Here is a 15,551-nt window from a genome sequence, read left to right as displayed (position 1 = left end):
GAGACACCAAAAAAATATTATTTAAAAGAAATTAATTCACTTAAATCTTTTTTTTTCAACTCTACGTTCTAAACTTACTTTGCGTTCTTGTTTTCAACCACTTCCACCGGTCAATACAGAGGTAAGAATAAAAAATTACTTTTCAATGGCTCGAACGTGACATTAGAATATCAATGAATGTAAAGTAAAAATTACCGTTAACTGAGCTTTGTTTACTCTCTTTGCCTTTTTCTCAAATAAAGTGTGAGTGTGCAAGAGATTTAGTGGTATGAGTGAAATCGGAACAACTCTTTTTCAAAATAATTATTAAGGAGAAAATTCAATAAAAATAGAGAAATAGTAAGAAAGAGCTACGCTAAAATTTCCCACAATTTGTATTACCGCTGTAACTTAGAAACACTGTAAACTCTTTCGAATAATGAGAATTGGATATTTTCTTTTTTATAATATAAAATAAAAACTTTATTTTACAAACTTTTTATTTTTCGTTCGCGGTAGACCTTCCGGTGGGAATGCCCATATGTATTTTTATGTGTATAAATTTTTGATAGTGGGTGGCAACCTTTCTCTTCAGTACCATGTCTACTTTTGCACTCACTTCAAACAATCTTTTCTATTAAACATTTCCTTGAATGGCATTTCTCCGAGCAAGTTTAGCAAAAACTATAAAAATAGGTTTGATTTTGATTTTTTATACCCGAGCGCACTTGTGCACAAGGGTATGTTAATTTTGTTCACATAACGGTTGTTTGTAACAGCCAAAACGAATCGAGATAGATATAGACAAATGTATACATAAATGCTCAGAATGAATAGAGAAATCGATTAAGCCATGTCTGTCTGTCCGTCCGTCCGTGTACACGATAACTCGAGCAAAAATTGAGATATCTCAACGGTATGTAGGTTTCCGTTAATCCAAGGTAGGTTGGTATTGAAAATCGGCGAAATCGGACTGTAACCACGCCCACTTCTCATATAACGGTAATTTTCTGAAATACGAAAACTGCGATATTTTAGTAACTACTGAAGATTATTCACTCAAAATATTATGATATTTACAACAATTTTTAAACGAAAAATAAGAATATTATAAATTTTTGGAAAATGGGCGTAGCCACGCCCACTTATGGTTTCATGTGTATATCTTGGCAACCGCTGCACCGATTGCATCCAAACTTGGCACAGTTGTTGGCTTTCGCTCAACATACGAAATGGATGAAAATTTTTAAAATCGGACAATAACCACGTCCACATCCCATATAACGGTAATTTAGAGAAATACAAAATCTTCGATAAATCAGTAAATATTAAAGCTAATTTATTCAAAATTGATGTTTGCAACAATTCTTTACCAAGAAATACGTTTATGGTAAAATTTCGGAAAATGGGCGTGGCACCGCCCACTTATGATCACATATATGTATATCGGTAACCGTTCTACCAATTTGTACCAAACTCGGTATTTTTATTGTGCTTGCCACATAAAAGCAAAACGTTGAAAATTATTGAAATCGGACTAAAATTACGGCCGCTTTTCATATAACGGTAAATTTCAGAAATGCTTGAAACTGCAATATTTCAAAATTTAAGGACGCTAATTTACTCAAAATTGATACCCCCGGCTTACCATCTAGCGGTAGGTTTCGGAAAGGTGAAAAAACATATATTTAATACTTGCGCCGGGTATTTAATGTTCGGCTCCACCCGACTTAGACTTTCTTACTTGTTTTTTGTTATTTTTGGCATGTTTGAGAATAGTCTGTATGTAAATAAAGCGACCAATCGCTGTTTTCTTGTTACTGATAAAATATACATTAGGGGTTTGCAAAGCTGTCCACTGGAAAAGCGGTTGCCATCGTGCACCGTGCAAGGGCTTTGCAAGGCTCCGAGAATACTCCTATTGATTTCAAGTATAAAAAAATTCCTTCTTGTCCTAAAATTTGTTAGATCTACCTGTTTTTCTGTATTTTGGCCTTTTTTCCAAAAATGATAGAACATAAAAAAAATACCCAAAATGAAATTAAGAGTGAAAGTAAGGGTGGTTATTTGCTAACTATTAATTTGAAAAAGGGCTAAATTTATTGTAAAGTTACTTCTTTCTGAATATGTACCAAATCCGAACATAATAAAGGGGTTTTCAAATATCACACTCCATTCAAAAATCACACTCTATAAGTCACCTGTATGCCTGCGCTGGTGTACAATGAAAACATGTGATGAAGCGGCTCATGGAGTTTCCGAGAGAGATTCTGTGAAAGATTTTCGCGTTGGTGATGGCGAGTACCGCAGACGATTTAACGATGAGCTGTATACTTAGGTTGTACAACGATATAGATACAGTGCAGCGAATTAAAATCCAGCGCTACGCAGGCTAGGGCATGTCGTTTGAATGGACAGAAGCACGGGTCGCGATGCTGGTAACATAGGAAAGGAAGGCCTTCTCTACGATGGAAATACCAGGTGGAGAAGGACTTGGCTTCACTTAGCATTTCCAACTGGCGTCAGTTGGCACAGAATAGAAATGACTGGCGTGCTGTTTTGGACAGCGCCAATAAAGAAGAATGGTGGTGCCACGCCCCATTACCAACAATTTGTACTTATCTTATTTTGTGCCTAAATGCAACTTTTTTAATAAAATTTCGTAATGAATCCAATAATTACTGAAAGAAATTAGTTTTTGAATTTTTGAAAAATATCTTAACTTTGGCAATGAATATTAAACACCCCGTTACCATAACACCATGTAGATAAAGCTTAGATATTTTTCTTTCAGATGCAATTTAAATTCTTAAAATATCTTTATTAGTTTGAAATTTAAACTTTTTTCAACGAAAAAAGTCAAAAGGCCCCACAGTGCGTCGCCAAGGTTTTTATGTTAAGCTTACCAAAATGAATGGCGGAATGCGTGCTGCACTAAAAGGATGCGATGCTGGTGGCTGCAACAGTATTGCTGATGACATTGTGCATCAGCAATGGCGGTAATGTTGCTAACGGAAATGGCGGTTATAATAAAGTCGGTTGGTTTCATTACATCACGCGATGACATTGTGTTCACTCTATAACTATTTTATGACCAAAAAAGAAAATATCCGATAAAGACACGAAACACGACAATAGACGCAGACAAGGGCGTAGCCAGGTAGGGCGGGGGCAGCTGGATTTGCCAACGGCCTCTTTACAACTACGCTTTTCCAATGAAAATACTACAGATTTTTCGCTGTCTAGATTGCACCTATTGGTATTCGATTAAGGCTCTACCCAGAATTACAGCGGACGACGGTAAAGCAGTCGTCGGTTAACCGCTATCAAAATCAAAACTCACAAAGGTATATAGAATGGTTCATAATTGTGGCGGCGGAGGTTTTACCGCCAATTCGCCATAAATAATTCAAAAAGATCATATTTTATTTTGTTTATTTACAAACAAATTTTTGTGATTTTCTTACTTGCAAGTTTTCGCTGCTCTCTATCACATTTTGCTCTCTCAATTTCCCCTACTTTGCAATTTTTTTGAGTACGAGAACGCAAAACCAGTAAAAGTTTTCTAAAACTTTTGGTAGTTTTGCGTACGAGTACTCTCCTATTTTCAACAGATCTATGATCTACATNATAAATAATTCAAAAAGATCATATTTTATTTTGTTTATTTACAAACATATTTTTGTGATTTTCTTACTTGCAAGTTTTCGCTGCTCTCTATTACATTTTGCTCTCTCAATTTCCCCTACTTTGCAAGTTTTTTGAGTACGAGAACGCAAAACTAGTAAAAGTTTTCTAAAACTTTTGATAGTTTTGCGTACGAGTACTCTCCTATTTTCAACAGATCTATTATCTACAAATACACTCATTCTTTGGTTCAAATTATGGAGGAATTGCTACCAGCGATAAATATGTGTATCTCCANCTCTCAATTTCCCCTACTTTGCAAGTTTTTTGAGTACGAGAACGCAAAACTAGTAAAAGTTTTCTAAAACTTTTGATAGTTTTGCGTACGAGTACTCTTCTATTTTCAACAGATCTATTATCTACAAATACACTCATTCTTTGGTTCAAATTATGGAGGAATTGCTACCAGCGATAAATATGTGTATCTCCATTTTCCATGCACAACAGCGACTGTGGAGCGATCGTTTAGTACACTTCGTAGAGTAAAAACCTAACTCATAAGCACAACCGGAGAAGAAAAGCTTTCATGAGCGTCCATTGAAAACTCGTTACCGAAAACCGCGAGATGATTCAGGAGGAAATAATCGAAAAATTTGCAGAAAATCCGAGACGTTTGTTATTAGCGTAAAATGGTTAAATAAAAAATATATTTCGTTTTGGCTCCCCTTACATCATTTCCTGGCTACGTCCTTGGACACAGACGACTCCATTCTACGTTCCTAAGGTGTGGACTTTGAATTTTTGTTCTCTATCCAGCCTGCTCTTGCCGTGTTTCAGTTGAGAAAATGTCGGTAGGTCTCGGCAATAACGACACAACTCAAATTATAACAATTTTCAGTAGATCCAATTAATCTTTTCGCGTTTCATAATTTGCAGTCAATCAGTAGGCAAAATTTGTAAGCTTTCAAATTATGACTGCTTTATAAAATTTAGTAAATATATATAAATATATGCAATTTTCAGTTGTGTCTTTCTTGCAGATGGCCATCGCTATGTACTTATGTATGTACATACATATGCCTTTTTATACCCGAGCGCACTTGTGCACAAGGGTATTATAACTTTGTTCACATAACGGTTGTTTGTAAGAGCCAAAACGAATCGAAATAGATATAGAAAAATGTATACATAAATGATCAGAATGAAAAGAGAAATCGATTAAGCGGTGCTTGTCTGTTCGTCCGTCCGTAGTCACGCCCATTTATGGTTACATGTTTATATCTTGGTAACCGCTGCACCAATTTCTTCCAAACTTGGCACAGTTGTTGACCTTGGTACAGCATACTAAATGGCCGACAATTTTTAAAATCAGACAATAACTACGCCCACATCCTATATAACGGTAATTTAGAGAAATACGAAATCTTCGATAAATCAGTAAATATTAAAGCTAATTTATTAAAAATTGATGCTTACAACAATTATTTACCAAGAAATACGTTTAGGATAAAATTTTGGAAAAAGAGCATGTCACCGCTTATTTATGATCACATATATGTATCTCTGTAACCATTCTACCAATTTGTACTAAACTCGGTATTTTTATTGTGCTTGCCATATAAAAGCAAAACGTTAAAAATTGTTGAAATCGGACTAAAATTACATTATTATTAAATTATACAATTATTAAATTAAATAATACTGTCACCTAAACGAAAATCGATCAACTGGTAACCATTTCAGGCTCAAAAGAATAAATGTATAGGAATATAAGAAACGTACCAACTACAGGAAGCACGCATACAGATTTCTGAACTCATCTTTCAACTCAAAGGGTATCTTAGCTTAAAATGGCTGCGATGGTTTTAATATAAAGGAAGGGCTCACAGCCATTACTGCCAGGCCTGTATACTTGGCTCAAACCGTGCCATTTTTGGCTCTATTTTTCTTCAAATGGCAAACAATTTTTCAATTTGTCATAAGCTGCAAAAATGGCTCTTTTGAAAAATATTAATATTTCATACACTCTTGTGAAATCTTTCGCGTGCACTACCCTTTCAGCAACTAAGTAAATATTTTTGTGGTTTTTAAGTTCATACAATAGGTTTATTTTATTTGCTACATATATTATTTACGCTTTTGTTTTAGAAATGTGCTTCTTATTTTATTGCTGAATAAGAAAGAAAGAAATACTATTCGTTCGATTAAAAATAATGGCGCTTTCCTTGGCACTTTTGTATCCCCAATATGGCACCTCATAGCTGAGGATAGTTGGCAGTCTTAATAACTGCAAATTAGGAATGTTAATCCCGGGATCCCAGCCTTTTTAAGCTCCCAACAATCCCGGGATTCTTGGCAAATAAATTTTCGGGATTTAGAATTTGCAATGGTGGCAACAATAGAAACTCTTTTTCATGACCATTATTGGCTATATTTCTTTTTTTTTTTTAATTAATAATTAAATCGTTTATAGGTGTCTAACTAATTATACATATAACATCGCGCGATAGTAAATTTTAAAAACAAATATCAATATATTCGCGAAACGACGGGCCAAATACAGTGAAATTGCGTATTTAGTTTTTCACTCTGACGTGAGTAATTCAAGAAATGATTTAAAAAAATTCAGAGAAATTTGCTTACAAAAGTATAGGTATCAAATTAAAGAGGAAATCCTGTAAAAGTTAAACAGATTCAAGTTTTGGGGCACTGGTAAGTATTGAAAATGTCCTTTTAAAATTTTATCCTCGAAATTTCACAATATTTGTTTTTGAATAAATTATATGTTAAGGACTTATATAAACTCGATAACATCCTCGAGTCTCATCCTTCTAATTTTATCAGCTTAAAAGATTACCTATTCGCCCTTGAGAATCCAAAAAATTAAAATTTTTTTAAATTCTAAACAAATTTCCTCTAGCATTTGGTACCCATATTTTGATTTTACACTGCATTGAATTTTTTAAGTAATTTTTGGAATCAATTATATCTTTGAAATTACAAAGTCCCTTAAAATAAATCATAACGTCATACAAAAAAAATAAAAACATCACTTAAAAAAAAGTAGGTTTCAAACCCATTTATTTATTATTTATTTTATGGAAAGAGAGCTTCTCAAACAATATAGAAGTAATTTTTTCGATTTAAGTTGTTCAAAAGTAATGAATATCTAAATCCCGGGACTAATCCCGGGAACTCGGGATTGTTATAATGAGCTCCTGAAAATGCCGGGATCGTAAAAGCGAAAAAATTAACATCCTTACTGCATACTTAACTTAAAATTTTTCGCCATCTACGTTTTTCGCGGAAACGTGCAAAATGCAAGGTAGGTTCGAATTGAAAATAAGCCAAATCAGACTTGTAGCTAAGTTTTTAACCACATGCTTTTTTTTGTAAAAAGGTACTTTTTAGAGATGTGACGCGGTCATAAAATAGACCACATGTTTATTACTGTGAGCTCGGCCGACTGTTATGTATTTTAAATTTATTGAAAAAAGGTAATTTCATCGCGCAGACATATGTATGCATATGTGCTATGTGCTTTGGAATGTGCGTGCAAAAAGTCATTACTCATTTCTGTTAGCTGTACAACGTTTTTCACTTTTCACCGTCAAAAAGAGTTTACTAATATATATGGACAGCAAGTAATTTTTACAAATCATTGGTGGAGTTCATGGAACCATCTGTATAGTCGTATTTAGCAACGGTTGAATACATTTTTATTTTGTATGAATATTAACGAATATATTGGTGTTCCTACTATGTATTATTGTTGAGTTTAATGCATTTTCCCCGCCTCCTTGCCTTGTAATCAATCATTTTCACACAGTTTTATACCAAGCAAGTAAATGAATGAACGCGTAAAAAACTGAATGGTTGAATGAGTGCTGACAACAATGCGAAGGTTAACCAAAAAAGAAAAAAAAAATGGTCACAATAGCATTGGCTGATAGGAGTAGGAACATATTGTTTACATTGTGTTATTCTCGACTGGATAAATCGCAAAATGCGTCGTAAATTATGCGGGTCTATTGCGGTCCAAATATTGCCATTGCCCCTCTAGGGGATTTGTGGATTGCTCATTAATTAGCGATGATCCAAATAACAGTGAACTTAATGCTCTGATACTGCCACTGATATCGTATGCCAGTACACATTTTTTCCTCACTTTAATTTATTGTGTTTTAAGAGTACGTATTTCCATTGATACTGGTATATGTAGTTAAATTTGTATACTTACTATCTCCCCTTTCCCCGCTGCTAAATTGCCATTTCTCATCGGCATCGAAATGTGCATCGCCACCACGCCCCACGCCTGGGTAGAAAGCGTGAGCAAGCACCATGCCAGGTCCATCGAATTTGTAGCCATCGCCGTGGTCGCCCCTATAACGAGAGAGATTAAACGTTTTAGTTTGCTTATCGATATATTTAGATATTTATTTGGTTTGTTTAAATTTACTCCAGAATTCAATTTTAAACACAAAATTTTTGGATATTTCCTTAAATTGGGAAAATAGCCGAAATTCCGAAACTTTTTTTTCATTTCGCAATTATGCACTGGTGGCATTATAACCGTTTAGAAAAAATAATAATAATAAAATGACACTAGTAGTTCACTTCTGAAACTGCCTTTTAATGTGTAAGTAATGGGAATTATTGTGTATGGTGTTATTGCACCATTACCCACGCATGGTGGAATTACACTGCCTTATCTGAAAATTTGCCTATAAAATGTGAATATAATGGGTCGATTATAGATGACAACTCAACCGCAGTTGGGTTGCAGATGGGCAACGCCACTGAAATGAAAATTTATATTATGAATAGCAACTATAGTTAAGTTCTATAAAGTTGAAGGTAATAAAATTTTGAAAAATCAGTAACTAAGACTTGAGTGTAAATAAGCTGAAGAAAGAGTTGAGAAAAGAAATAAATTATCTCAATCAAAATTTCTGCGGCAACCACAAAAATGCAGTTGCCAATATAGCAACTCAGTTGCCAGCTTTCAGTTACCATCTGTAATACCATTTCAGCCACTGGCCACCCCACTGAAGTTCGGTTGTATTCCGTAATCGACTCATAAGGCAGCCGAATGTCAGAAAATAAAGCGGGAAAGCTATTTTATTACTTCAGCTGTTTATTGCGCCATTCACCCCACCTGCTTGTATGTAAAATTTTACATATTTTTACACAACTATTTGGTATCACATGTGCGCATCGTCTTTTTAAACGAAATCTGCGGTTCGGAAATAGTGAAGCAAGTGATGATAATGCAGAGATTTTAACTGAAGATAAAACTCCAAACCATATTCTCTGTGTTGAGAGCCTGCCAGACGGGCAATATTTCCGTCTTTCGCACGCAATTCGCTTTCAAATTGAGAAATAGAAATTTTATTTCGATGTGTGAACATCCAGAAAGATCTTTCTGTCACTTTTCGCAAATCAGTTTCAGCAATAAAAGTTGCAAGGTGTGACTGCAACTGAAAGAGCGAGTATCGATTTCGGAAATATATTTCAACTTGCTCGTGCTGCACTAGCAATTTTTATTTCTTGTGTGGCACTGATCGTAAATTTGTGTAAAACGATGGAAAACATTGTTGAATTAAATATCAAAAATTCTTGAAATATATTATTTTACTTAATATACTAAATCGTTAACTTATTGTTCACATGGAAAATTTGTTAATTATAACCTATATTTTGGGGTTTTGATTTTTGCTTATTTTTGGGTTTATGTTGTTTTGATTGAGTACGGGATTACGAGCATTGTTGGTGCTGGCTTGAATTATAAGAGTATCCAGCTATTTATAATTTCACTATTTAAACTTTTCGGCTTAAATTTTAAACCCAAACATTTTCATAATTAAGAAGAAACAATAGAAAATCTTAAATTTCATGCTCCGTTGGATGGGGATTGAACCCGAACAGCCTTGGTAGCGACCAATTGTATCAAGCATCTTTGCACACTCAGCTACAGCCACCCATGTAAATGTGCTTTCATATGTTGAGTTTGAATCAACACCACATTTCGCTGTGTTGATGCCGTCAGTTCATATGACTAAATTTTAAACCAAATTTTCTATATATGAAACCTAGAAACTAGAATTAAAACATTTTGGTTTTATTTTTAAACCACGAACTTTTTGCACAAAATTGAAACCAGAATATATTAAAAATTGCTTAAAACTATTGACTGGTTTAAAAAGTAGACTATAAAAGATTAAAAAGGCAGCAGCCCCAGCGCGGTTTAAAAATTAAACCAAAATTTTTACATACATACATACATATTTTGTGCTAGTGAGACAAGGGTAGCAGAGGAAGCTATGAAATTTTTTCACAATATAAAAGGGATAGTGACGCTCATCTCTGCATACTTAACTGAATGATAATGACAATCTTGCGCAAATGTGCGATATATGTATATTCATACGTGCATATAGTATGTAAGTAAAACAAATTTATGTAAACATTGCTTCAAAAATCAAAATCACAAAACCACTTATGCTCGCACCTGTTGTAATTCTCGCTAATTCCATTCAATTTCACTGCTGTTCTTTTCAGCTGTCATAATGATTAAAAGCCAATCAAGCAAAAATATTGATTTGCATAAGCATGACAATCTGTGCCCGGGCGTATGAGTGATTTATTTTTTAACGCAAATGCAAACGCTTTCGCTATCGCACATATATATGCACATATGTACATATGTATGTACACTTGATCCTTTCATACACGGTTTTATTTTGCATGATATTTTCTACATCCTGCAATACATTTTTTATTTCCTTTACCGTCTCATTCTAAATTTTGGCGGATCCAATTGTAAATCTTAACTAGACTCCCAAAAATAAAAATAGGGCCTTGCAATCCAATGTAATTTGTAAATCATGTTGGGAGATTCATATGCAAAATAGATCTTCTTTCTTTCCTTTCTCTTTAAGTAAATTTCTTTAAAAATGTGATTTCACTAAACTTTATTTTTTGCGGAACTTTGTAAACTCCAGACTTACCGTGTAAAAAGGGGATCAGGTGTAGTTGTATTTATGGAAATATGTATCTAAATGAGCTTATGTATACATAAATATGCAATACAAATACATAAGCACATTTCCATCAAGAGGTGCATAAATGACGTGAGACAATTTCTGAAAATATGCTTTTTAACCGAGATACTTTGAATAGGAAAAGAAAGGACTAAAATACATACTGTAATGTGGAAGTATTTACAGCTCATCTCGTGTTTAAAGATAAACCAGTAAAGAAGTTACAAGTTCGGGCCAAACCGAATTTTATATACCCGGCGAAGGTATCGTCGTTTCAACTTTCTCCAAACTACCTTTGCATGATAAGAAGGGGTGTTTTTCACGATTTCACACCTTTCGATAATATGCTGAGTTAGACTTAATGAAATAATCAAACCAAGTTTGGTAGAAATCGATAAAGTGGTTACTGAGAGACGCCCTTGTAGCCATAAAGTGGATGGTGCCCAATTCCTTAAGGTCTATAGCAGAGTTATTTATTGTTAAGAGGTTGTTGTAACTATTTACTTGGAGTACATTAGCGTCCCCAGTTACTGAAATATCGGAGTTTTCGTCTTTCTGAAATTTACCGTTATACGGGAAGCGGCTGTAATTTTATTTATTTGTTTATTTAAGTACATTAGCGCATTAAGAATTAATCTTTTATTGCGCAATACAAATGACGGGTTACAAAAATATGTATTAAAATAAAATAAAAATTAAAATTAAATAAATATGGTTATTTATGTATATGTAAATATCTACTTAGAAAAGCCAAATAGAAAATGTATGACCGCCTTATTATGCAACTTAACTGGAAATATATTCAAAGATAAATATTTTGAAATTACTTTCACGCAGTGAGTTCTTAAGAGACAGTGGAAGAGAGTTCCAAAGTCTAACACCATTAACAAAAAAAGCCTTGAAGGAGCGTGAGCTTTTGGAAAACTTAAGCTTTTCATATAGATATTCCGACTTTTTATACACAAGCAATTTAAACATAAAAATACAATTACGAGCTTTTATATAGTTTGTTAGGTCACAGCCAAGTATTGAGTTTCTAAAGGTAGATATGTATATGGTAAAATTTTTTCAAGCCATATACCTACCTAGTGGCATGGTTGAATGCAACATCGAGTATGTGCAGGGAATGAAAGTCCAGTTTGCTGTACGGTTTGAATCATTTTCAAAGAATTGCTTTTCCGTATAAAGGTTATTAAGTGCACCGAGTTTGGCAGAAATTTATAAATCGGTTACCGAATTACACATTTGTGGTCATAAGTCGGCGGCGCCACGCCCATTAATCAAAAAAGCTATAATAATCTTATTTTCTGCTGAGTGGTTATTGCAATCATCGATTTTGATACACTCACTTAGTAACCTAAGTTTAGTACCCAAATGGTACTTAAAATACAAAAGTAGTTAAATATGGTTCTAAGTTAATTGAAAAACACATATCTTTAGTTACAGAATTCCATTTGCGTCACTCGAATCTACTAATTATTTAAAAGATATTTTATACCTTGCTCACAGATACGAATGTTTTTGACTATCGAGCGTATGATGTATGTAAATATGTGAGAATGAGCAACTTTTGCCTTCAACTATAAAACTACTGCTCCGTATTGAGACCATTCTGGCATATGTATGTAAAGTTTACTTTGAATGATTATGACAGTAAAAATGTAAAAAATTTAAATCTCGTTTTTAGACTGTTGGCCAGTAATTTCGTATATCAGAAAGATACAGATGTTTACTCATTATTATCAGCAAAATGTCGTATAGTCATTCTTCCGGGTATACAGTTACAGTTGGACGGCTATACTCAATGCCGATCCTTTNTTTACTCATTATTATCAGCAAAATGTCGTATAGTCATTCTTCCGGGTATAGAGTTACAGTTGGACGGCTATACTCAATACCGACTCTTGNCTATACTCAATGCCGATCCTTTTGTCCTTATTCGCGCCCTCTGGGAACGTGAGCAGCCCCTGTCCGAGATGCGGTAACCAAAACGAGTGGAGCCTTGGGTTACGGCAGGAAGAGATGGAGCTTCGGTAGGACCACTGAAACTTCTTCGACTTAAATGCTCACTGAACTCTGCAGCTGCTTGGCTCGCTATATAAACGGGTATACGGTTGAGAAAATATCCCTCCCAGCAGTGGGTTGTGCCACATAAAAACAGGTTTCAATGAAAAGACTAAAAACCATCGGAATAATGACGAACCGTATGACAATAGAACGATTGCGCTTGCTTCGCCGTGTTGTACGCATGGATTACGACGCTCCAATGAAAATAGCCTTCGACTCGCCATCCATGGACGAACAACGAAAGCAAATCGATAAACGCTTGTAGTGTCAAATAAGAAGGAGAGACCACAGAGACGAAGTATAAGCGAAAAAACGAAACCATTCTCATAGGGCTGTCAAACTAGAATGACAGAACAATTATTCTCACGGTTTCACACTGGATGAAAACTAGCAGAACAACAGTAGAACAAAATGAGTATACCCAGCCAGCAAAAAATCCGAAACCGGTCCGAAAGGGACACTAAAGTGGATGAATTGCGGATTTTCGTCCATTTACTGATCCTNACTGGATGAAAACTAGCAGAACAACAGTAGAACAAAATGAGTATACCCAGTCAGCAAAAAATCTGAAAACCGATCCGAAAAGGGACACTGAAGTGGATGAATTGCGGATTTTCGTCCATTTAGTGATTATATTTTCGGATACTTTGACAATCCGTTTTCCCACTAAAGTGTGCGGCAGAAACGTAGGTACAGAAAAGTACCGAAAATGGTGCNGAAACCGGTCCGAAAGGGACACTAAAGTGGATGAATTGCGGATTTTCGTCCATTTACTGATCCTATTTTCGGATACTTTGACGATCCGTTTTCCCACTAAAGTGTGCGGCAGAAATGTATGTACAGAAAAGTACCGAAAATGGTGGTGAAAAGGAAACGTTTTCGGCTGATTTTTCTGAAATTTGTCTGATTGAATTTTTCGTTCAATACGCTTTCCTTCTGCACTTCAGATATTTTTTCATGGTAAATAAAATAAAATTAAGAAGCGCCTGGCGGAATTCGAACCCGGCACCTTCTGGAAGTTAACAGATAGCGACACACTCCTCTGCACGCTCAGCCACTGTCGACTACGCATGNCAGATATTTTTTCATGGTAAATAAAATAAAATTAAGAAGCGCCTGGCGGAATTCGAACCCGGCACCTTCTGGAAGTTAACAGATAGCGACACACTCTGCACGCTCTGCCATTGTCGACTACGCATGCATGCTTTGAAATGTTTAGCTTGAGCAAATAAAATACAATTATTGCTTTCAAATGACATTTGCGTAGCGGCATTTTCGTAGTTGCGCATGCGTTGGTGCGCAGCAGCAGAACTGCCACTTTAATGCGGGGTAGAGGCTGAAACAACTTTTTGAGAAACTTTACCTCACCACACTGTCTCTCTCGCCTACAACCTGAGTTGTTCTCGTGGCAGAAATGTTCCAGTCTGAAACCAACCATTGGGATTCCTTATTTTTGTCATATTAATTGAATTCGCGTGAAAATATTGTATGTTTGTGACGAAATTTCACGGCTTTCAACGGAGTACTACCCTTTAGCAATTTTTAAATAATATCGGAAACGCTACTGTAACACTTACCTGGCAAACAAAACTTGAATATCGGCTTGATCGCTCAGCACTTCGCGAAAAGTCAACTTAGAGCTGCGAGCCCACACATTGAGCGCCTCCGTGAGTACTCTTCTTACTTGTGGAGAGTCATCCATTGTCCAATTTACCAAACTGCGAACAAAGAGAATATAATTGTAGATATACTTATATGTATATATGGGTAAGTATGTATGTAAATAGGTTGTAAAAAAAGATTTTTTTAGAACAAACAAAAAGCAGTTTACTTGCAAGATACTCACAGACTATCCCTTTCGAACAAAGCGCCACTTATGTTTCAAAAATTTAAAAATAAAATCATGAAAGGTCGCCATGTGGCATTTTTGCCAAATGTCAACGTTGTGAACAAATTTGTGTGAACGACCCATCGTTACTCCGGATTGCAAATGTAGTTTTCTTTTTTTCAAAATGCCGCTCATAAGTGAAAAAGAAAAGTTTTTACAAAAAGACACAACTTAAAATTACACATTCGTCAGAAAATGCGAAAAACTATTTCTAAGCACATGCTAATAATTTGGGCAAGGAAGGCTACCTTAGGTTTTTTTTCAACAAATATACAAACATAAAAAATTTGCTGAAAAATAAAAGCTCTGTGTACATTTTTAGTGCACAATTTCCAAAACGTCAAATTTTGAGTTGCGTCACTTTTGAAGATCGTATGCCATATGTACGATTTTCGAAGAAACCTGACTGACATATGTACTTTTTCTTGAAGTATACGGGGGAAATAAAAAACAGTTGTTTCGCGACTTTGAATGTGCAATGATTCCAGCTCAAATAATATGGCAATGTCGCAATAAAGTTTTCATACAAATGTAATAAGCTGTGTCGCAAGGTGGGAAATCTTAAACCAAAAGCAACTATGCAACAACTTTGCCACGTTTCATGAGTTCCACCATTATTTCAGCCGGGTAAAACCTCTAGGTTTGAAGTAAAAAAGGCTTCATAAAATTAAATATATCATTGACATGCATTTTAAAAAGAATTCATTTTAATTAATTCATTTAATAGCAGTCGCCCCTCGGCAGACAATGGAAAACCTCCGAATGTACCTATTCTGCCGTGAAAAAACTGCTTCTCATAAAAATGCAATCGCCATTCGAGTCGGCGTAAAATTGTAGGACCCTCCTCTTTGCGTGACAAATTTAAGGCGCACGCCACAAATCGGAGGAGAATTTCGGCCAAATACTAATATGTTGTGTAAGCGCCAATCTTATACATTTTAATTTAT

General features: G+C 35.1%; 1 protein-coding gene across 2 annotated transcripts in view; it reads right to left on the bottom strand.

Moving 5' to 3' along the window:
- The window catches only part of Mmp2 (Matrix metalloproteinase 2), a 168,085-nt gene that overhangs the window by 22,395 nt on the left and 130,139 nt on the right, over positions 1 to 15,551 (bottom strand). For both annotated transcript variants that reach the window (XM_017612904.1, XM_017612903.1), the window contains exons 4-5: positions 14,294 to 14,434; positions 7,847 to 7,989 (exon numbers count right to left, since the gene is read on the bottom strand). In XM_017612904.1, coding sequence (XP_017468393.1) covers positions 7,847 to 7,989; positions 14,294 to 14,434 — 284 coding nt within the window. The remainder of the gene's footprint in view (positions 1 to 7,846; positions 7,990 to 14,293; positions 14,435 to 15,551) is intronic.

The sequence above is a fragment of the Rhagoletis zephyria genome, unplaced genomic scaffold, assembly GCF_001687245.7.
Source record: "Rhagoletis zephyria isolate East Lansing unplaced genomic scaffold, Rhagoletis_zephyria_1.1 Rzeph_scaffold_00586, whole genome shotgun sequence".
Taxonomy (NCBI): domain Eukaryota; kingdom Metazoa; phylum Arthropoda; class Insecta; order Diptera; family Tephritidae; genus Rhagoletis; species Rhagoletis zephyria.
This window is presented reverse-complemented; position numbering and strand designations above follow the sequence as displayed.